The sequence below is a fragment of the Falco punctatus genome (assembly GCF_963210335.1).
Source record: "Falco punctatus genome assembly, chromosome: 6".
In the NCBI taxonomy this organism is placed as follows: domain Eukaryota; kingdom Metazoa; phylum Chordata; class Aves; order Falconiformes; family Falconidae; genus Falco; species Falco punctatus.
In genome coordinates this window covers 71,687,886-71,710,584 of record NC_137585.1, presented here as the reverse complement: position 1 = coordinate 71,710,584, position 22,699 = coordinate 71,687,886, and the positions used below count along the sequence as shown (strand labels likewise).

General features: G+C 60.3%; 1 protein-coding gene across 1 annotated transcript; it reads right to left on the bottom strand.

The window, feature by feature from the left end:
• Positions 1-78: 78 nt before the first annotated feature.
• On the bottom strand, positions 79-22,653 carry LOC308066021 (uncharacterized protein). Its single transcript, XM_080392812.1, has 2 exons — positions 22,377-22,653; positions 79-21,790 (listed from the first exon to the last, which is right to left on the bottom strand). Exon 2 carries the CDS (start codon positions 14,140-14,142, stop codon positions 12,694-12,696), a length of 1,449 nt encoding a protein of 482 aa, XP_080248938.1. The 5' UTR covers positions 14,143-21,790; positions 22,377-22,653; the 3' UTR covers positions 79-12,693.
• Between the last annotated feature and the right edge of the window lie 46 nt (positions 22,654-22,699).

Here is a 22,699-nt window from a genome sequence, read left to right as displayed (position 1 = left end):
CACCTGAGAACTGACTCCCCAACATGCATCTTCCAGAAGCACCTCAGGGTGTGGGGATTTGGGCCTTAATAAAACCCTGTGTGCGCTATGTTAGGATGCAGAGGAGGTGGGCAGAGGCTCTGAGATGTGTTTGCAAGCTCATTTCCTTGTCCCCTGGTGACAGGAGGGGATCTGACCTCTTTTATAGCTGTGCTGGTGTGCTCTTGGGGTCAGTGGTGCCTCCACAGGATTCTGTGATGCTGGCTGCCAGCCCCAGGGACTGGGGCCATGCTGGGGGAAAGCCCTGCGGGGTCGGCTCAGGCTGCATGCTGTGGGAGTGCTAATGGGGTTGTAATTAGTGGGACTGGGCAAAGCCAAGCCTTTGGCAGCGCAATGACAGCTGTGATCTGGTAGTGAGGGGCCGAGCTGTGGGCACTGGAGGAAGTGAGAACAGCCTGGTCCTAGGTGCTGCCTCTGGAATGCCCAAGGCTGGCTGGCAGGAGGCAGCCGGCATGGAGCATCCCGTGGGAAATGGCAGCAGCAGTGCCATGTGTGGCTGGGGTAGTGAGAGGATGCATCCCTATAAGGCATGCTGGCAAACTGTGCCCTGCAAAAACACACTCTCTGCACAAAGCTGTGTGCTGGCTGCCCACCAGGGCTGGCCCTGCAGGGATGCGCTGGCTGCCCACCTCAGGGTGTCCCAGTGCGGATGCCCTGGCTGTCCCATTGTAATGGCTCAGGCAAGTGCTCAGTGCACCAGCACCCATCCTCCTGGGGGGCTTCCACCCAGCCCAGGGGTGCCTGGCCAGGGAGTGAGTGATCAGCAGGAGCTGGGTCAGGAAGACGGGACCCGGGTCCTTTCACAGCCCTGGGGGCTGAGGGAAGCTGAGGTTCTCAGGGCTCAACGCTGCTGCCCCAGAGCCCTGAATGCCACCGGAGCTGCTGCAGGTTGTTGCCTTTGGTAGTGAAAAGTAGGGGGACAGGATGGGATTTGGGGATCTCCTGTGCTTTGGTGCAAGGTTTCCCCGGAGCATGTGGCTCTGGGGTGCAGCACCAACGGTCTGGACTGGTGCTGGCTTGGAGCTGGCATCGCTCATGGTGCAAAGACCCTGAGAGTGGGGCCACAGGCGGAGATGGAGACATCAGGCTGGACAAGCAGTAGATGCACCTGAGGTGACCCCGTGATGAAAGGGCACCAGGCTTCATTTCCAGCATAGCTAGGGAGCCCTTGGGGACTGAGAAGGGACCAGAAGAAGCCATATCCCAGCCAGTGGTGCATCAGCCACTGGGCTGCTCAGCTGTGAAACAGCCTCCCCATGATCGCAGCAGCCTCGAGCCTCAAAAGCTGCTTTGTAGCAGAGGACAAGATGATGCCAGTGCCTTGGCTCACTGCCACGATCCTGGAGGATGGTTAATCCCTGCAAGGTGGGTGATATTGGATGACCTATCCCATATGGTTCCCACCACCAGGCTCCCTCCCCTGGGTCATGCACGGTTGTGCTGGCACTGGAGATGGCTACGTGTCTCCATCTCCCTGGGGACAGCCTAGAGCAGTAGTCTGGCGGGGACTCAGCTCTATGTCCAACATGCACAACCCCTCTGCACCCAACAGCGTGGTGCACTGCAGGGCTGGAGCCCCACTCACCCTGCTCTCAGAGTGCCAGGGAACAAGAGAACAGCCACACTGCAAATGATTTAATGCTCCATTTAGCACTAGTTCCTCCATCTTGCCCTGGACGTCACCCTCAGGCTGAGACGAAGTGCCCTGGAAATGCCGGCTGTAAGGCTGGGGGATGTCCCTTTGTCACTGACCACTGCCACCTCCAAGCCAGCAGCACAGCAGTGCACGTGCTGCTATGCCCTTTGCAGCTCTGCCAGTTTGCTGCCTGCTCTGTGCCTGGCTGCCTCCAGCCCTGCCCGTTCCTCACAGCCCTCGCTGCGGCGAATGCCCAGCTGTGCCCCAGTCCCCTGTCCTCCAGCAGTGTGGCCAGGACATGTCCCCTTGGCCATGCCGAGCTCCCTGGTTTGCTCAACACTGTTGGCAGCTGCAGGAGCCCGGAGGCAGAAGAGCAGGTAGGAGAGCTTGCTGCCTGCTTGCTTCTCCAGGGCTGCAAAACCTGCCTGTGCCCAGGGCATTGCACAGTCACAGCAAAGGGCAGGGGCTGCACCCCAAGCTGGGGAAGGAGCCCCCTACCACGCTGCAGCTGCCAGCAAGGGATCTCTATGGGGTGGCACCTTTGCATGAGATGCCAAAGGGCTGAGGGGGGGGTCAGCTCTGCACCACCCCACCCCTATGGCCATGCACCCCGAGGGCTGGCTCCCCACAGGCTCCCAGCACCCTGCAGCATTTCTGGTGCCCCAGGAGGGCACCTGCAGACCCACCTGCCCACCTGGCCCCTGCAAACACCATGTGAACAGGCACATCAGTGACAGCATCCTGCGCTGGTCTGCCGAGGTCTCTCCTGCTGGGTCCAGCAGCATCGTTTTTAAATATTTTTGAAGGGCTGGGTATGAAATCGTGGCTCCACTGCTAAGCGGTGTTCCAGAGCCTGAGTGCTGGTGCTTGCAGCCGCCAGCCTCCTGCAACCCCTGAAAAAATGCACCCAAACCCAGCCGAGTCGCTCCATGTTCCTGGGAGGAAAGGCTCCTTTGGAGCTGCCACAAGTGCTTGGAAGTCCCAGACTTGAGCGGGTGTTTTGCAGCCTCACATCACCTGGCCACAGCTTTGGGTATTGCCAGGGCATGGCAGTGCACAGAATTGTGCACAGTTCTGGTCTGCTGCCATCATGGCAATGCCACCCATCCTGTCCCCATCCTTATCCTTGGGCTGGACATGGTTGAAATCCCACTCCCATGGGCTCCGTGTGTGTTGTGGAGCTGCCTGGGGCTGTGCCAGCTGTTTGCAGCCCCAGCTGTGCTGGGTAGCCCACGGCATCGCACAGGCTGCAGTGCATGGGGAGAAGGAGCTGCTGGGCAGAGCTGTGGCCTGAGGGTGCCAGAGGCCCAGGGATGCCCAGGGCATCCTTGCTCACCTCTGTCTTACAAGTCTGCTCAGGTGTTGGAGAAGTGGGAATGGGGACAGTGAGAATTTCTCCGCAAGGTAGCTGGTCAGTAATACTTGCCATGAGTTTGGCAGGTCTCAGCCACCTCTCTGCAGGCAGCAGCATGCTGACCTGGTGCTGGGATGCTGCCACAGCTCAGCTGGGACAGCCAGCCAGCCAAGACTGGGCTCCGGCTGGTGCACCTGGTGTGCCGTTTGTGCAGGCAAGCAAAAGCCTTCACTAACATCCTCAGGCCTGAGATTTTTGCAAGTCTGAACGATTCCCATAACATGGCTGTATACTCCTGGGATGGTTTTTTACTTTAGAGAAGTCCATAGAAGATTTTTCTCTTCTAGAAATTATCTTTTCTTGCTTATAGACACAAACTATGCTAGAGCCCAACATTGTCCTGGGGGAGAGAGACGACCCCTGGGCTGCCCAGCTGGCACACTGCAGCCTGCAGTCAGAGTGGTCTGCTGAGGCTGGGCTCCTAGCCAGGGGCCGTGGGCATGGGGGGACGGTGACAGCCGGGCAGTGTCCCACCGAGGTTGCGAACAGGGAGGACCCTTGCCTCGGGCTCAGCCCCCCAAACTGTTTTCCTTTGGCTGAAGGAAACAACTGTTATCCTTCAAATAAAACCATTTCTTCAGCCTGCAGCCATGTTCCATGCCAGTGATGGATGCCTTTATGCTGGCCGCACCATTAAATTCAACTTCCTAACAAACAGAAGCCCAAAACTTTTTATTTAGATCATGGATCTGCCATGCAGCTGGGACCCATCGGCTCTGCAAAGTCTTGAGTCAGGGTGGCAGGCCCAGCGTGGGATCTGGGATGGCTGGAGCTGGTCCTGACTGTGCTGGCAGTCCTGCCTGACAACGGCCTGAGACAAGCTCAAGCAATACCGCAGCTTGGGGGCTCGCCAGCCACTATGCCAGGGGGCTCACAACAGCCACAGCAAGTTTTTCCCTTCTTGCCTATCCCGCACAGCCCTTTGTTCCCCAGTTCCAGAGACTCCCCAGCATTCTGGCTAGGAGAGCTCTGACCAGGCTAAAGGTTTCTGCAGAAGCACCAGGAAAAGCCCCTGCTGAAGAGCAGGGTGCCCCCCACTTGAATTAATTAATTCTTCTCAGGGTAATTTAACGGTATTGTATATAGGAGGGGGGAAAGCTTGAAATGGGGGGATGCTAACTGGGGGATGCAGTAGCAAAGCAGGGCAGTGACACTGCCCACCTTCTGCAGTGTCCCAGGGGATGACACATCCCTGGGGACAAACACTCCAGCATGTTGAGGGGGCCCCTAAGGCACTTGGCTCCCACTGCCTGACCCCAACCACAGCCACAGGGACGTGGCTGTGCCCACAAGGGTTTGAGCCCTGACAGTTGAGCCTGGGTGGCATGGCAGGATGCATTCCCCTGAGCACCCCCCCTCTGCCACGCTGGACCCAGGAGGCCTCAGCTCACAGGAGGGAGACGGGGAGTCCTGGTTTGGAGGGGGCAGGCAGTGAGCTGATGGTGGCCCGTCTGTCACCGATGCATACCCATGCATGGACATCCTCATCTCACTGCATTGGAGGGTGTCTTGGAGCCCCCCATCTTGCTGGGGACCCTCAGAGCCAGGGGCACCCCAATGCATGGAGGCAGGCGAGGGGCTCCGGTGAGCTGGCGTGGAGAGGCGGCACTGGGGTGCTCAGTGAGACTCCAGGCAGCAGGCTGGCAGTGGGGTGCAGGTGAGCCGTGGGTGGCAACATGGTGAAGGGGGGACCCTCCAGGGGCTGCCAAGGAGCTGGAGGGGGGCTGCCACTGGGAGCCAGGCCTGCGGGATGGAAACAGGGCTCAGGCAGTGCATGGGGCTGGGGAGTGTCACCTTGCCCCCAGCCCTGCTCTGCCATGTGGCAGGGGACACCCACCTCACAGCAGCCACCCCACATCACTGCAGGGCCAGGGCCAGGTGGGGAAGGGGACCAGCTCCCCACACCCCCCAGCACCCCATGGGGTCCTGCAGCCTGTTGCTGGCCCCCACCCCTGGCTGTGCTTGGGGGTCCTTAGTCCCCCTCCCATCCCTTTTACCGCAGCAAGTGTCGTCCCAGGCACAGGGGCCAGAGGCACAGAGGTGCAGCAGGGCCGGGGGGCCAGGGTAGGCAGTGAGGCCGTGGCTGTGACCATGGCCGTGGCTGTGGCCATGGAGGGGCTGCGGCGAGCCAGCGGGGGTGGCTGGGAGGTGCTGCGTGGGGAGCAGAGAGCGGGATGTCACAGGGCATCCATGGGGATGCTTTGGGACCAGGCCACCCCTGAGGGGACTTGCAAATTGTCACCCTCTGGGATGGCTCCGGAAATGGCTCCCCAGGGAAGGCAGTGCCTGGAGAGCTCAGAGCAGCTGGGCAATGGGACCGTGGGCTTCAGAGGGTGCCCAGCGCCTGTTGGGGAGCTGGCAAAGCCTCCCCATCACCCCGGCTGGAGGCTGCAGCATGGGAAGGGAGCCCTGGCCTTCTCCTACCTGTGCGGACCCGGTGGCTGTTGTGGAGGGGGGGCAGAAAGCAGCCATGGCTGCCCCATGGGGTAGGATCCAGTTGCACCAGGAGCCTGCTGGGGAGAGGTAGGGAGGGCAGTGTGCTGGCTCAGGGACCGTGTGGGCTCCCGGCCCTGACTTTGGGATGGGGAGGGCTGCCTTTTACCAGTGCAGGCACAGAGAGTGGCTGTATCCTCTCCCCAACTCCCAGCAGGGCTCTGGAGCTGGGAAGCAAACCCAGGTGTCCCGGTGCTCAGCGCCAAATTTCAGCCACGCTCTCTCTCAGAGTGGGCACTGGATCCCAGCCCTCTCCTCAGGCATCATGTGCCACATCCCATTCCCTTCACCCCTGGACTGTCACCTGCACTGCCAGCCTCCAGCTTCTGCTTGGCCTCCCGTCTCCATTTTGCTCGTCTGTTTGAGAACCAAACCTGGGGAGGAAGGAGGAAGCTGAGGATGCCAGCCCCCACACTGTGGCACCCGCACCCCAGGCAGCGCTCAGGCTCCTTGGGACAACTCTTTGCCCTGGGTCATGGCCTCTTCCTGCATCCCTGGCCATGGCATGAGCAGAGGAAGGGGTTTGATCCTGTGTCTTCTGCATCCTGACGGTCTACAAGCATGTGCCAGGCTCTGGGGTGCTTCTCCAGCACAGGGCATGGGAGGCACATGGGTGCATGTGTGTGCGCATTGCGTAGCGTGGTGTGACCATGTGGATGGGCAGCGCTGCCTTGGCAGAGTGGGGGGACTCACTGCTGTCGCTGCTCGGGGCACCGAGATGACCAACAATGGTTGGTGACTGGGAGGGGAAGGGGCTGCCATGAACCGGTGAAGGTTCACCAGCAGCACAGGGTTGTCTGCCTGGAGCTACAGTGTGCCTGGTATCTGTGTGTGAGGGGTGTGTGCCAGGGAGTGTGCTATGGAGCATGTCACACTGCAGCACTGTGCTCTCCTCCCCTGCCCTGTGGCACCATCCTGGGCTCCAGCAGTGTCCCCACAGTGTCCTCTTACCCTGATGGTTGTGTCAGGGAGCTGGGTGGCCACGGCCAGTCTCTCCCGGGTGATGGTGTCTGGGTACTGTCCCCTCTGAAACTCTGCAAGAGGGATTGGGATGCTATCAGCCTGTACGACACAGCCACCCCGCCAATGCCTCGGCAGGCAATGCTGGGATGTGCAGCCACAGCCTGTCCATTGCCGGGCACTGGTGCCTGCAACTCGGAGCGGTTCGGGGCACCACAACCATGGCTGTGCCATTCAGAGCGGGAGGAGCCCATCCAGAAAGCGGCAATGCCCTCCCTTCGCTGGGAATGGCCCTGCTCCATCCTGGCACTCTGCAGCAGCTCGGGGCGGGCATGCCAAATGCCCCGGCCTCGGCTGGTGTCCACCGAGAGTCGCACCTTTCTCCAGGGTCTCTGACTGCTGGTTGGAGAAGACTGTCCTGTTCCTGTGCTGGGTGCTCCGTGGGAGCCGCTGGCCAGACGCGGAGCCCCGTGGAGGGTGCTGGGTCCCCGGGAAGATGGCAGCACCAGCTTCGGTGGGTGAGTGGCAGCCCAGGGGCTGCGGGGCCGCTGAGGCGGCAAGAGGAGACACTGCAGGGACAGAAAGGCAGAAGGTGGGGGGGACCCCCGGGAGGGGCTGGGAGGGGTCAGGGAGGGATGACAAGTCCCTTTGTTTTGGGGGTACAAGGTCAGTGCAAGACTGCGGGGCAGCCATGTGTGTGCACATGCATGCGTGTGTGTGCATGTTTGTGCGTGCATGCACACGTCCGTGCATGTGCAGCTGGGAGGTGGGTGGTGGCAGGAGCTCTCTGCTTGCTCAGAGCAGGTCTCTCCTGTGGGATTCACCCAGCCCCCAGCCCCTGCTCCCCAGGGCATCACCCCCAGCAAGGCTCACCCTGTGGTGGCGCGTCCCTCACAAAACCCTGCTCAGCTGCCAGCCGCAGGTCACTGGGCAATTTCCTCAGCACCCGGTTGATGGAGGAGACCTGGGCAGGGGGAGATGGGGCTGTGCCACAGGCAGGGGTTTCAGGACCCCCCAGGAGTGGGAGCAAGGGGTGCTGGGCATCCCTCTGCTCTCTGTGGGAGCTGGAGATGTGTTCAGGCAGCACTGAGGTGGGGAGGAATCAAGGCTGATGCCCCAGAGCTCATCTCCGAGGTACTCTCCTGCAGCCACGCCTGAGCACGTGCCAGGGATTCTCTGCGCTGGGGCCATGCCCATCTGCTCTGCTGTTTGTTGATACCGGCAACCCTTTAATTTCGGTAGTCTAACAATATTTAATGTGAGGCAATCTGCACCTCAGGGATGATTTATAGGGGTGGGTCTGTCATTAGGAAGTACAAGTCTCCACGCTGAGGCTGCAGATTGCATTTCATTGTCTCTGCTGACCAGTGGCACTTATAATAACCCCACCACAGCACCCCACTGCCTGAGATGACGGCTGGGCTTGCTGGGGATGGCCGGCAGGGCTCTGCTTTAGCTGGGAGGGTGTGATTTGCTCCCCCTCCCCATCTGCTTCTTCCTCTGCCTCCTCACCGAGCACCAAGCCCTTCCCTGTGCATCCTTCCATTGCCCCCTGCCCACCCCAGGTGAGGCACCCCACCCCTCAGCACCCCAGCCATGGGGTCAGACCCACATGCAGTGCCTGGCCCCAGCTCCCCCTGGCAGAGACTCACGCTGGGAGTCCTGTTGCTGGTGCAGATGCCCTCAGCGTGCAGCTGCCGGCGGATCTCCCAGGCAAAGAGGGAGGGCTGCTCCAGCTTCAGCTGGGTGATCCTGGCCACCACCTCAGGTGTGGCCATGCGAGGCTTGCTGCCTCCGATAGACTTGGGCTCCACGGCCCCCGTCCGGTAGTAGTGGCCCAGGATCTTGCTGACGCAGCCGTTGGACACCTGCAGGCAGGGTGGCTGGGGCAGAGGCTCAGCAGGAAAAGGATTTGGAGGAGAAGGAGACCTCCACACCTCCTGACCCAGGTGTACCTTGAGGCTGCGGGAGATGTCTGAGGTCCGGAAGCCGCATGCCGCCAGCTCGATGATCCTCTTCCTCTTGCAGGCAGGGAGGGGGCGGCCGTTCATGAAGAGACCCCCCAGCTGGTTCACGCCGCTGGGCCCTGGGGAGAGGCCAGGCAGCTGGTGATGGGAGACAGGGTGAGGAGGGATGCTGCCTGCTCTTCTCTCCCTGGCTCCACACGAGAGCATCAGAGCCCGAGGCTTTACAGGATGAAGGACCAGTGGCCTCAGGGACCCTTGTACATTGAGTGGGGACTTGGAGGGTGCTGGGCAGGAGGGCTTGGAGCTTGGAGCAACACGGGGCTTGTTTGCTGGGATGTGGATGCAGGCAGCATGTGGCAGGAGCAGACAGGGAACGGGGAGACTGGCCCAGGTGATGCTGGCAGAGAAAATACCCAGTGGAGCAGCATGGGGAGAAGGAGGTTCCTGCAGGCTGAGGCAGCAGGGGAAGGTGGTGGCTTCAAGGTAGGATGGCAGGCTCAGGTGGGCAGGGAAGAACTGGACATCATGGGAGGTCTGGGACTCTGTGGAGCCCCAGGAGTATCAGCTACCAGCACCCAATGCAGGCTTTGTCAGGAAAAGTAGCCTCATTTGTGACAGAGCAGGGGCTGACATGGCACCTCCTTGATTCCCCCAGGACCATGGATGCTGCAGTCATGCTCCCTGAGCTGCCCCGTCACAGCGACATCACGCACCTTGGTGTGGCATCGTGGTGAGGCTTTTCAGGGCTTTTGGTGCCTGGGAATTGCCAAGAGGAGACAGTTGTGGTCCGGAGGCTGGATAAATCAGTGATGGTGTCCAGGGCTCAGCCACGTCCCCTGCCCACCCTGCTGGAAGAAGAGGGAGCAAGGGCAGAAATACTGAGCAGAGGATGGAAACATTCCAGGGCATCTGACTGCTTGGGAAATCATTGCATTCCAGGCACAGTGGATCAAAGGGTCCCAGGCTTTAAAGTGCTCGCATGGCTGCAAGAGGCACTCGGGCTCTGAAAAGGCTGGGGAGATGCTGGGAATGCTGCATGTGCTGCCTGCACCCAGCAGCCACCAGCATGCAACGGAGCTGGCTTGGCTGGGCTGTGTCCCAGCACTTGCCCGCATTCCCCTGGACAAGCCATGGGGGATGGAGGGTTTCCCCAAGCTCACCCTGCCACGGCTGAGTGCTGGGGTCCTGCACCTTGTTGGGATGATGGGGGGTAGGGGGTGGCAGGAGCAGAGATGATGATGGGATCAGGAGCTCTGGGTTCGGTGTTGGTTCATGGGCCATTTATTACCCACTTTAACCCTTCCCTGCTCCCTTGCCAGTGGCTCCAGGCACAAGTGCCCGTGCATGGGATCGTGTCCTCACTGGCAGCATTGCTGTCTTTTGGTGTATTTATTTATTTCATGGTCTGGCCCCATGCTCCCACTGCCCTGCTATAAATCCAGAGCAGCTCAGCTGCAGCCAATGGTGTGGGGCTGGGTTTGTGGCACTGAGGACCTAACCCAACCAAGGAGAGATTGGCAGGTGATAACCAGGTTAACCAGAGTCACCCCTCCTTTGGCTGGAGACGTTCCACTGCTCTGCCACCTCCTCTGCCAGATCAGATCAAGGCTGAGTTTCCCCACATGCATGCACACACCCTCCCACAGCTTTTCCCCAGGCCCAGCAGTTCTGTCTGACCCCATACAACTTGCCTTGCTCCAAATCCTGACCAAAGGCAGCCCCACGGATTTAGGCACAGATTCCTCAGCTGTGAACTACCACCACCACTGCACTCAACACCCTTGTGCTACCCCACATTCTTGCAGCTGTGCCCACCATGCCCATCCTGCCTTACAGGTCTCCCTCTGCTCCCCCCAGTCTTCCCACCTCCTTCTATTCTGGGGACTTCCTGGCAGGAACACAACAGCAGAAGGTCCTGCAGGACACCTGCCCAGAGGAACTTAGCAAGGTGTCTCTGAGACCACTGAGGACCACGACGAAGTGAGAGCAGCCATTCCTCCTGGAGGAGATAGCTCTGGTGGGAGCCAGGGCAGGAGGGGTCCATCACCACTGCCTCATCCCTGGTGTCACCAGGGACATGGGAGGTTGCAGCCCCATGGAAATGGGAGGAAAGGCAGCACAGCTCTGAGCGCCAGGCACCGGCAAGGGGTGCTGTGGGGTCTGGGACAGCACCCTGCCCCGTGAAATAGGGTAGAAGAGACGCTCTCACAAGGATGCTGGTGCCAGCCCTTCTCCCAAGGAAAGCCCTGATCCCTTTGCTGTCTACTCAGGCAGAAACTCTCGTGGTAACTAATGAGCAGCACACTGAGCCACAGAGATGCCACACAGACTGACGGCTCCTGCTGCTACCGCTGCCTTGCCAAAGCCTGAGCAGCCTGTCTGGCACCCCTGGTTAGCCTGGGATTTCACCTGAAACACCCTGAAAAATCCTGGACACCCCCAGCGTGGGTCTTTCCCTGCAACAGTCCCCAAATCCCACTGAAGCCTTGGCACTGCTTCCCTGCACAGCCTGAGAATGCTGTTTGAAGACACTGACCCTGATCATGAAAATCAAGAAAAGCAAAATAAATCAAACAACAGGGACAACAGCAGATTTCCCGCAGGTGAAAAGAAAATGTGCAGTGCACCCAGTCTCCCTCTCGTTAGGAAAGAGACGGACTGCCCTGGAGCAAAGCTGCACTGGGAAGGAGGGAACAAGCAGTACCAGCAGGACGCGTGTCCCCTCGGGTGCCAGCACAGCCCCTACCAGCATTCCCTGGCTTTGTCCCAGCCAAGGTCTTGGCTGTGCTGGGCCAGGAGGTGACATGAGGATTTCTTTCCCCCTGGAGAAACGGGTACGCTGGGAAAGCTGCACCAGTTGTGAGCCCACAACTGGTGTCCTGGTCCTGGGTCCCGCTGAGGAATCTCGGAGGGGTAGTGAGCTTGGTCTTTGTGCAGCACGCAGAGGCAAGGAGAGGAGTAAATGAGATGGGGCTTGACTAGGCTAGACCAGAGCAGATCATTCCTGGAGGAAGCCTCAAGCCTTCTCCATGTTAAGCCACCTTCACTGCCCAATTCCTACTGGGAATTGCTTCCCATGCCTGCACAGGACAAGAAGTCACAACCCCCCCTGCCCCAGAGCAGCCCTCCCCACACCTGAGCGTGCCCCGTGCTACACCTGTGCATGCAAGTGTGAGTGTCTGTGCACGTACATCCATGCACACATGCACACTCATGCTCTTAAGCACGTACATGCTCCTGTCTCTGTGTGCCCAGCTGTGCACACATGTGTGCGTGCTTTTGCATGCACCCACGCTGCCATGTGCACACGTATGTGCATGTATTTGTGCACACGTGTGTATATGCATCTGGCTGAGAGCAGGGGTGCCCGGAGGGGCGCACAGAGGTACCTGCGGAGCCTCGAAGGAGCTGGACCAACTGTCCTCGGAGCCAAGGGTGCTGCCGTGCCGGTGTGATGCGGGTCGGCTGATGAGGGAGCAGGGCCGTGATGTCACGGGGCAGGAGGAAGAGGAGGATGGGGAGGAAGGGGCGGCCCGACGGTGACCGAGCGGCCGCGCCCAGCACACGCCCGTCCCGGGGCGGGGGGGCAAGCCCCGACGGAGCCCCCCGGGGCCTGGCAGTGGGTCGGTACCGGCGCTGCCGCCGGTGTTTCAGCACCAGCTCCGGCGGACAGCGCTGGCTCCGCCGCGTCCCGCGTCCCCGGGCATCCCCGGTCACCCCCGGCGGGGCAGCCCCTGGGGGCTTCGCTCCCGCGCCTCCCGCAGAGCAAACAGGGACAGACACAGCTGCCATATGGTAAAGCGCTTGGGATTAAATCATAAATCCAGATTTAGTTTTATTACATTTATTATTTTTTTTCTGGTGTTGAACAAATAGAAGGCGGCCCGGGGTGGATGGGCACCGCGGAGACTGCCCCGGTGTGCAACCCGAGGGCCCGGCACAGATGGCCCCCTTCTTGGGAGATAAAAAAAAAAACCACACACACACAAAAAAACAAACCACGTTGTAAACCTTTCAAGTAAAATATTTGAAGAGCAAATATTAGCCAGCGAGGAGCCCTGCACCGCGGCCCTCCGCGCCCGGCCCCGCGAGTAATTGAGCGTTATTAGCACCCCGCTCCCGGCCCCCGCGCTCCGCGCACAACTGCCCGCCTTTGGAAAATGCCATATGCTCCGAATTACACATTAACCACAGCCCTGCGGGGCCCGGGCCGGCCCCGGCCCCTGGGGAGCCGCCGAGCCGCCCCTCTGCCCCCGCCGGCGCCCCAGCCGTGTCCCCCCCACCCCACCCCGGGAACCGGGGTCGAGCTCCCGCGGGGAGCGCTGGCAGCCGCGGCCGGCCCACCCCCAGCTCTGCCCCGGCCGCCGGGGAGCCTCGACGGAGTCCCCCGGCGCGGGAGAGCCCCGTGCGTAACGCGGCACAGGGGAGCGGGGCGCGGGGCTGAGCCTCGGTGCAGGGGGGAGCCGGCGTCGGGACGGCCCCGCCGTTGCCCCCCGCCTCCCCTTGCCGGGCCGTGCGGGGCGGCGGGGGCCGTGCGGGCCCGGAAACGGCGAGCGCGGCCCGCCGGGGCTGTGCGCACCGGGGCCGAGCGCGCCGGTGGCGGGAGCGGCGCGGCGCACGGGCCGGCGCGGCGGGGCAGAGCGGTGCCCGCCGCTGCCCCGGCGGCGGATCGGGCCCGCGGAGCCGCCCGGAGCCCCCGGGGCGGCCGCGGAGCCCTGCGGGTCCGGGGCAAGCGGGAGCGGCGGGCACCGGGCCGTGCGTCCTCGGCACGGCTCGGGCGCGGCGGCCGTAGCGGCAAGGGGCGGCGAGGAACGGGCAGGGAGGGCACGGCGCGGGGGAGTTGAGGGAGGAGAGGTGGAAAGATGGATACATGGAGAGGTGAAGAGGTGGAGTGATGGAGAGGGAGAGAAATGGAGACATAGATGGAGAGGTAGAGAGATGGAGACATGAAGAGGTGGATAGGTGGAGAGGCAGGGAAGTGGAGACTTGGAAAGATGGATGCATGGAGATGTGGAGAGATGGAGAAGTGGGGAAGTGCAGACATGGAGATGTGGATAGTCATGGAGAAGTGGAGTGATGAAGAGGTGGAGTGATGGAGAAGTGGAGACATGGAGAAGTGGAGTGGCAGAAAGGGGGAGAAATGGATACATAGATGGAGAGATGGAGACATGGAGAAGTGGAGAGGTGGAGAGATGGAGATGTGGACAGGTGGGAATGATGGAGAGGTGCAGAGATGGAAAGAGAGGCAGATGGTGAAATGGAGGCACAGAGGGATGGAGAGGTGGAGACATTGAGACATGGAGATGTGGGGAAGTGGAATGATGGAGAGTGGGAGAAATGGAGACATGGAGAGGTAGAGAAATGGAGACATGGAGAAATGGAGAGATGGAGAGGTGGAAAGGCAGAGAGATGGCAAGATGGTGAAATGGAGAGGAAAAGATGGAGACATGGAGACATGGAGATGTGGAGAGGTGGAGTGATGGAGAGGTAGAGAGATGGAAAGAGATAGATGGTAAAATGGAGAGGCAGAGGCGGAAAAGTGGAGAGGTGGAGAGGTGGAGACAGAGATATGCAGACATGGCATGGAGACATGGAGCCATGGAGAGGTGGAGAGGTGTTCCAGGTCTTACCATGCTGTCTGCATTTCATGCTCCCTTGCACATCTCCTTCCATCCACCTTCCTCCACACCTCAAGTAAGAGACATCTTACTTTGCAGACATCTATTTTGTGGTGGGAAGTGTAGCCAGCGCTGGTGTGCAGCACAGCGGGGTGGTCTGGGGACAGGGGTGGGCACAGCAGGATAGGGTTGGGCAGCAACTGGCGGGGGGATGCCAGTCCCTCCTCTCCAGCCTTCCCCTGGGCCTGGGCAGGCACCTCCTGTGCCAGCACCTGATGGTGCATGGGGACTCTTGGTCAGGCTCTTCTCACACCCTGTTCCACGACCCCCATGCTGATCCTAGGACCTTGGCTTTGGTTTGGATCTTCCTTCATGGATTTGACCCTTTGCAGCAGGAAGTGAGCGCCCAGGGTGGGAGAGGGTTTAAGGGTGCTGCCTTGGGTGCTCAGTGGTTGCATCTCTGCCAGCGTGGGGGAGGGAGGTACAGCAGCACAGACCTCACCTGCCCAAAGGACCAGGCGGTGCCTCCCTGATGAAGAGCAAGTGGAAGATGCCCTGGTACCCCACCTGCGGCAGGTGCCATGGGCTGCCAAGCTCTGCTCCTGCTTGCCCAGATGTGAGCTTCTGTGACTGTGCCCCCAGCTGAGGCTCTGCTGTGGGCAGCCAGGCTTTGGGCAGTGCCCTCGCCGCAGCCAGCATCATCAGCCTTCGGGCAGCACCTTTGCACCACAGGGAGCTGGAGGAGGGATGGCTGCCTGGGGAAAAGGACGGGATGCTGGGGTGTGTGGGGGGGTGTGTGGGAAGGGTGGGAATGCCATGCTGCCCTCAGGCAGGCGAGGGATAGAGGACAGAGAGGACAGGACAGGGATGCTGAACACCCCAGGGGCAGGATGGGGACGCTGTTCTTCCCAGGGGAAGGACAAGGATGTTAGGATGCCTGGCTTTTCAGCACCTGGCACGTGGTGGTACTGGCCCAGTGGCCTTGGGACCCTGCTGGCTGATCACCTCCTGACCATATGTGCCATCATATACCATGGTGGCTGGTGGGCACCGGAGTGTCCCCTCTCATCAGCTCCTGGTCATTCCAGCTGCCAGGAGAGCTCTCCCCTGGGACCCAGGAGTCCCAAGACAGAGCTGCAGCAGCCAGGCCAGCACAGCCAGGAGCACAGCACCCTCTTCCCTGCCTTGGCTTTGGGCCCCGCTGCAGGGAGGAGGGATGTAGGACGGCTGCAGGGTGGGACTGAGTGCAGCAGCGAGTGTGCAGGGCTGGGCAGCATCGACAGGCAGGGCTGAGAGGTGGGGAGAGGGGGGAATGGGAGGGATTGATTCACTATTGCTTCTGACCATGTGGAAGCTTGGCACGAGCATGGCACGAGCACAGAGATGTGGACAGGTGGAATGATGGAGAGGTGCAGAGATGGAAAGAGAGACAGATGGTGAAATGGAGGCACAGAGGGATGGAGAGGTGGAGACATTGAGACATGGAGATGTGGGGAAATGGAATGGAGAGCAGGAATAATGGAGACACGGAGAGGCAGAGAAATGGAGGCATGGAGAAATGGAGAGATGGAGAGGTGGAAAGGCAGAGAGATGGCAAGATGGTGAAATGGAGAGGAAAAGATGGAGACATGGAGACATGGAGATGTGGAGAGGTGGAGTGATGGAGAGGTAGAGAGATGGAAAGAGACAGATGGTAAAATGGAGAGGCAGAGAGGTGGAGAAGTGGAGAGATGGAGAACCCTCTGTCCCTTGCAGGCAAATACTGCAGGTATTTAGGGTGTGCTGTGCCCAAGGTGCTGCTTAGTGCCGAGGGAGAGGAAGGACGAGGAAAGGGACAGCAAGGCAAGGTAAAAAGTGAGAAGGCAGGCAGGCAGATACAGGAACCCCTGGAGAGAGGGTATTTTGGGGTATTTTCACACTGTATAAGCAGTGGCAGCACAATGTTCCTCTGGACTGTCCTCTGCTGCAGGCTCCATCCCAGACTGCTCAGACACCCAGGCAAGGGCATGTGGAAGAGCAGCACCCACTCAAGCCTTAAAAATCCCCCCTGGAACCATGGACCACCCCTCCAGCCAGCCCCAGGGATGCCCTCCCCAGCCTCCTGCTGCATGGCTGGGCAGCAGGGGCATGGCAGTGCTGAGGGTGGTCCCTGCTCTCCAACGAACAAGTACATTTAAACACATTAAAAATTAGAAAATTAAGTACCTGGCCCTAGGAAAAGCATTCCCTTGCCAGAAATTGATTTTTCCCCACTTCCCTGGTAATGGGCAATTTTCTACCTGTAGCATTTGCCTGGAGCAGAGGTTCTGGCATGGGAGGCTCCCAGTATGGTTTCTGAAGGTGCCTGGAGTTGGCTGGCAAGGCCACCAGTGAGGTGGGTAGTCTGGGGCAGAGAAGAGGTAATTTCTGCTTTCTCATGCCCCATCCCTGCAAGTGGCTGGTCTGCCCAAATCTCCCTGCTTCTCCCCAGGGTCCTCAGGTGGAAGAGCAGCTCTGGGTCTGTGCTGGAATGCTGCCAGACACTGGACAATGCTGAGAGGCTTTGGAGGCAGGAGACCTGCACAGGCTGTGGGGGAGCCGCTGGGGACCTCTCAGCTGTCCATGGCCCTGCTGGAAACCCTAGGATCTTGCAGTGCTGTGGGTCTCTCCCCAAAGCCGCCATCTCTTCAGCAGCCCCCTGCACCATCACAGGGCTGCCATGTCCCATGGGATCCCCTCTCAGAGGTGGCACCAGGCAGAGTGTGGCTCGCTGACACGTAGGACAGCTATGCTGCCTGCAGCAAGCCGGTGCCTGGCTCTCCTGCCCTGGGGAGCACCCACCAGCACCCAGGTCCCTGCTGCCACGGCCAGCAGGAGCAGGTGCATGTTGGGGGAACAGGGGGCTGCAGAGGTGAGTGCAATCCTTTGGATGTCCCAAGGGGAGGGCATATCCCAGGCAAGGTGCTGAGGTGCCAGTTTGGCACCAGCTCAGTAGTGAGGTGGTGTGTGCCACAGCTGCTGGTATGGCCAGGTGTTTGCATGGGACAAGGGTCCAGCCAAGCAGATCCATCATCTTCATCTCCATCTTTGTCTCCATCTCCTTTTTAAGGTAGATTTCAGGTCTGGCTGATAAAAACACCTGTGATGATACAGGGTAATTGGATTTCTGCAAGACATTTGACTTAGTATGGCATGATGATTTGATTAAAACCTCTCGTTATGTGAAATTAAGCAAGCTCACGTCAGGCAGGTGAGGAGCTGGCTCCCAGCTAACAGAAAACACTGCTTGTGGGGAGCCAGCTCACAGTGGAGCAGCACAGCAGGACTGGGGGACTGGCTGCAGCCACTGGCATCGTATTTTCTGAGTGGTGGCATTTCCATGTGACACTGGTGGCCTGTGCAGCAAAGGGGCAGGACAGGTGAGTACACCCAGGACCAGGGCTACTGGTGAATCCTACAGGCCAGGGGATGGCCAGGAAAGCAGACCCCAAGGGTCACCTCAAACCCCAAGCTCCCTGGGCAGACGTGAGCTCTGACAAGCCTTCATTAACCTGTAATTGCAATCAAACATAACTGCAGGTGGCTGGGGATTTCTGAGTTATCCCTACTCAGGAAAAAGGTTCCTCTGTGCTCCTGCCAACCAAATTTGGGGATTTTAACTGGAGGATGCTCAGCAGCTGGAGCATGGGGCTGGGTCCAGGGTCCTGTTCTGTCCTGGGACCTGCCTGAGGCTTAGGGAGCTCCCCAGGGAGATGCAGCCTGAGAGCATAGTGGGTGACAGTGGGGCCTTGAGGACATGCTTTTGGAGTCCTCTCCCCATGTCTCCCATGCCATACTGGCAGGAGGAACAGGGGCATGCAACCCTGCCCAGCACAACTGTGACTTGGGGCAGAGCAGCTCTGCACGGTGGGTCCGAGCTGCTGTCAGCAGGTCTGAGGCTGAGTAGAGGCTTAGGAACGAGTTCCCCTCCCGAAGTCCCATCCCTGAACCCACCGGAGATGTCCAGAAGGTTTTTCCTCCTTTGGGAGCTGGCAGTGATCTGGAGACGGCCTCGGTCCAGGGAGAGGGTGATGCGCAGCTTCCCTTCCTGGGAGCATGGGGGATGCTTGTCAGTGCTAACGAGCCAGAGCAGGGACAATGGACCCTTGGTCCCTGCACCAGGAGGTCTGTGCTGGCATCAGGTACCTGGGCTCACAGCGAGGAAACGGAGATGTGCTGGGGTTTGGGGGCTCAGAGCGTGTGGCTGGGAAGGGACAAGGGATAGTAAAAGGGACCCCACAGGAACAAGGGACGAGTTGCTGGGAGGACACAGGGGACAAGCTCTCTGCAAGCAGAGCTCACAGTCATTAACAGTACCATCAGCACTGCACAGGAGCAGGGACACAGAGGGAGCAGAACAGGGAATCCAATTATTACATGAGATTTTTAACAGCAAGATGTTCACTCACTAGTGAGTTGTTGCTCGTGCCTGGGATTTTATCCAGCATTCAGCAAGCAGCTTCGCTCCTGGGCTATCACTGGTGGGAGAGGGAGGTGGGGCGGCAGAGCCCTCGTCCCATGCAGACTGCCTGCTGCCTGTTCAAGCGAGAGCAAAGCAGCAGGACATCATTACTGCTGTCGTGAGCCTGTGCTGGGCATATTAATGCTTGAGATAACAGGCTTTGGAGCGTACTTGAGAATTACTTACCACCCCTGTCAAGAGGAGACCGTGTCATTAAGGCGCTCCAACACCCAGTTACTGGTTTTGTCCCTCCTCACCCCAGATGAGAGTCACTTCCATAGCTGGGGCAGAGGGAGACCCCATTTAACAAGCAGCAGAGCAGCCTTTGCCTGGAAGTGTTTAAAAAAATGCATAGATGTGGTTCTTAGGGATGTGGTTTAGTGGTGGGCTTGGCAGTGGTGTGTTAACAGTTGAACATGGTGATCTTAAAGGTCTTTTCCAACCTAAATGATTCTATACTAGAGCCAGGGATGTGCCTGCAAGCCTCATCCTGCATTGCAGGGATGCATTTCAGACCACCATTGTTGCCTAGGAGGCTGGAAAACCCTGGGGCTCCTCAGGGACCTCACACGTCATGCGTGGCCACACAGCCCCCAGCCATGCCCCTACCCCTGCGTGGCTGCACAGTCCCCAGCCAGGTCCCTTCTGGCACCTGGTGTCACAGTGATGCACCCAGCCTGTGCGCTGCTGGGGCTCCCTGGAGGGGCTTAGCTGGGGTTTCCATGTGGGAGCCTGCGGACAACGAGCAGCCCCTTCCCGCAGTCTCGTGCCCCTGCACACTGGCCAACCCTGCTCTGGCACCTGTGGTGCAGAACTGCTGTGCTGGCACCCAGCTGGCACTGCCACCATGGGGCTCGGACACCCCTCAGCCACGCTGCCTCCACCCCATTTACTTGCAAAATGCATCACTCCATGTTGTATTGAAATGTCAGCGCCTGACACAAAATATTTATGGGCCATGTATTGAAATAAAGCCCGGGTGCTTCTCTGGCACCTGGAGGACATGGTGACAGCGCTGTGGCCAGGGCATTGGTGAAGTGCAGGGGTCTCACACAGCTGCAGCAGTGGTGGGGTGGCTGGGCAGGAGTGATGAAGGCAGGTCCCTCCCCGAAGACCCCAGTTTCCACCCAGGCTGAGTGCTGGTGATGGTGGGAGACCTGCAGCGGCAATGGACGAGTCCTCAAATCCCACCACGGTACCAAAGCTGGGTGCTGTGGCAGAGTGGGATCAATTCGGTTACCCCAGAGTGATCCCCCCAGCATGGAGAGGAGCTATTCCCTCCTCTTCGTAGCTCCTTTCTACATGTCCAATGCTGTTACATATCTTTCTGGGCTTTGTCTCTGCAGCAGGTGACTGTTCCTCTGGAAAAAATCCTTTCTTTTCTCCTCCAGAAAGCACACGTGAAAGCTAAAAGCCCAGATGAGTCAGCCAACCAAGAAAACCTACTTTATCTATGCGTTTCCACCTACATTTTAACTTTCTTTTTGATCAGAAAAATGATTATTAAAATATTCTGTCTAAAAAAGGCAATCCTGGGGCTTGAAGATGCCCCCTCCAGAGCAGGAGCTGGTGCCCCTTTGTCTAACCTGGCGGGATGCATCTGCAAGCTGGGACAGCAGCAGGGTGAGTGAGGAGTGGCCCCAGAAATGCTGTAAATCAGGGTAACGGAGCAGTTTTCCCAGGATTTTGGGCAGAGGACACGATTTTCTGCCCTTTGCGCACAAGCTCTCACCCTGGCGCTCAGGGATTCATCAGTGCAAAGTACTGAAAAGGAAAAGTGGTGAAAAAAAATTATCATAATACAAGCTGAAGCAAGAAAATGAAAAGTGGTGGAGGGCTGCAGCAAGTGGGGAGCGAGACGGGAGGAGGATCCCTCCCAGACTGGCCTGATCCAGGGTGGGAAACTTCAGCAAGGGCAGCGTGGTGTCAGGGCGAGACCCTGGGAGCGGGACCCCAGGGACACCCCAGCAGAGGGGCCGAAGGCTGTGCTGCTGCCAGGCTTCACGCGCAGGAAACAAACCCTGCATGGAAAGAATATTATTAACATTAAGGTTGCGACATATGGCCTGAAGAGGTAGAAGACACCAGCAGGGTGGCACAGCCCTGACCCCTGCCAGCCTCCCCTGCAGAGCCCCGAAGCATTTGGTGTGCCCGCTTCCCCTGGGGGGTGTTGGGCTGTTGCGGGGTATACCAGGACCGGCAGACCCTGCTGCCCTCCCCGCCACTGTGGCCGCCGTGCCACCCTGGCAGTGGTCTCTGTGCCATATGGGACCACGTGCTGGGGCACCCCTGGTCCCAAGGCAGGAGTGGGCTGGGAGCATGGGCTCAGGGGACTTCGGTGCCCAGTGCCACAGGGTTCAGCTGCCCCGTGGGACATGGGACCATGGTCACAGTGGCAGCAATGGCTGCAGCTGCTCCCAGCAGCCCGATGAGAGGAGCCAGTGCTGCTCCGTTCCTGTTCCCCGGAGCAGGGATTGCAGAGAGATGCAATTGTCTGGATTACCTACGTGACCACTCAAAAAGAGGATAATAATTTTCCACCACCCACAAATGACACGACTCATTACCGGGCTGGCAATTCCCGAACTGGCAGAGGCGAGCGCCGAGCTGAGCGGCAGCTGCAGCAGGGTGCGATGAGCCAGCGCTGCCCTGCACCGTGCCCTGGCACCACGGCGAGGGGCATGTCATGGGGCAGTCACCGAACCCTGCGACTGGCATGCCGGGGGCAGAGCTGCCACTGGGGGATGGCATGGCCACGGATGGTGTCTCCAGCCAGGTAAGCACCAGGGGCATCTCCACATGGCTCCTCCAGGCGGGGCAGAGTGCTGGTCCCTGCGCTAACCACCAGGATGGTCACTTGCTAAGGCTGCAGGCAACTCCCTGGGACCCTCTGCTCTGGATGAGGGGTTTTGGGGACCCAGAGATGTGAGGTCTGTACCCAAAGCCCCACCTGCAAGAAAGGTGGCCACACCATGCCAGCGTCCCCAGCGGGAGGGCATCCCGTAGCCACATCTGGACTGCAAGTCCCCGCTGCCAGGACACGATGGCGATGGGTGACCTCGGGTGGTTGAGGCCATGGGGCAGATGGCCCTCGCCGTGCAGTGGCGCTGCCCCGGACCACCTCGTGGGACAGGGTGCCACTGGCCACGATGCTGCTGCCTCCTGGCAGGGTCTGGGCGCCTGCTGGGTGCGGGGGTGGCTTTGGGGAGGGGGCGCAGGGTGGGTGCAAGCCACCATGCTCCCGGGCAGCTCACCCTGAAAGTGGCCCGGGGGGGTGTATCCCTGTTCTCCATGTTTTCCCTAAAACTGCTCGTCGGGAGGTGGCAGGTGCTGCCGGACCCAGTGCCGTGATCCTGCCCGGGCACAGGGGGGAGGCACCAGGGGGCTCTGTGGCTCTGCACCCTCCCCGAGCGTGGCCGCTGGTGCTGGGGGAGCCGGTGGGGACGCCGGGGGAGACGGAGCTGCTGATGGGGAAGGTGAGGGGAAGCCAGCACGGGGTCCCCACTCCCCTGACCCCCACCCCCCGGGGCGGTGCTGGGGAACTCCTTCCATGACCCCCCCTCCCCCGTGCGGCTGTGCTGGGGTACCCCCCCTTTCCCGACACCCCCCCTCCGCCCCGTGGGGCCGTGCTGGGCAACCCCCAGTCCCCACGGGGCTGCGCCGGGTGACCCGCGTTCCCTGCGCCCCCCGCGGGGCCGTACTGCGGGACCCCATCGACGAACATCTCCCCCGCCTTGCCGCGGGGCCGTCCCCCGAGCCCCTCCCCAACCTCCCGGCCGGTGCCGCCGGCGGGCAGGCAGTGACGCGGGGGGGAGGGGTGGTGCCTTGGCCCAGCCCGGCCCCCGGCGCGGCGGGAGGCCACGTGGGAGCCCGGGCAGCCCTTTGCCGACGTGTCCCTGGTGCCGCGTGCCCCGGAAGTCCCGCCCCCCTCGGCGGGGCGGGGGAGGTCCGAGGGGCGGTGCCTCCCGTGACGTCACCCCCGCGGCGGCCTCTCGGGCCGGTGCTGCGGAGCCGCGCGTCTCCATTGGCCGAGCGGCGGCGGGGTGGGGCGGAGCGAGCGGCGGGGTCAGCCTCCCGTTGGCCGTCGGCCGG

Bases quoted from the DNA above. Each gene is read 5' to 3' on its own strand.
- LOC308066021 (XM_080392812.1), bottom strand. From the start codon at position 14,142: ATGGTAAGACCTGGAACACCTCTCCACCTCTCCATGGCTCCATGTCTC.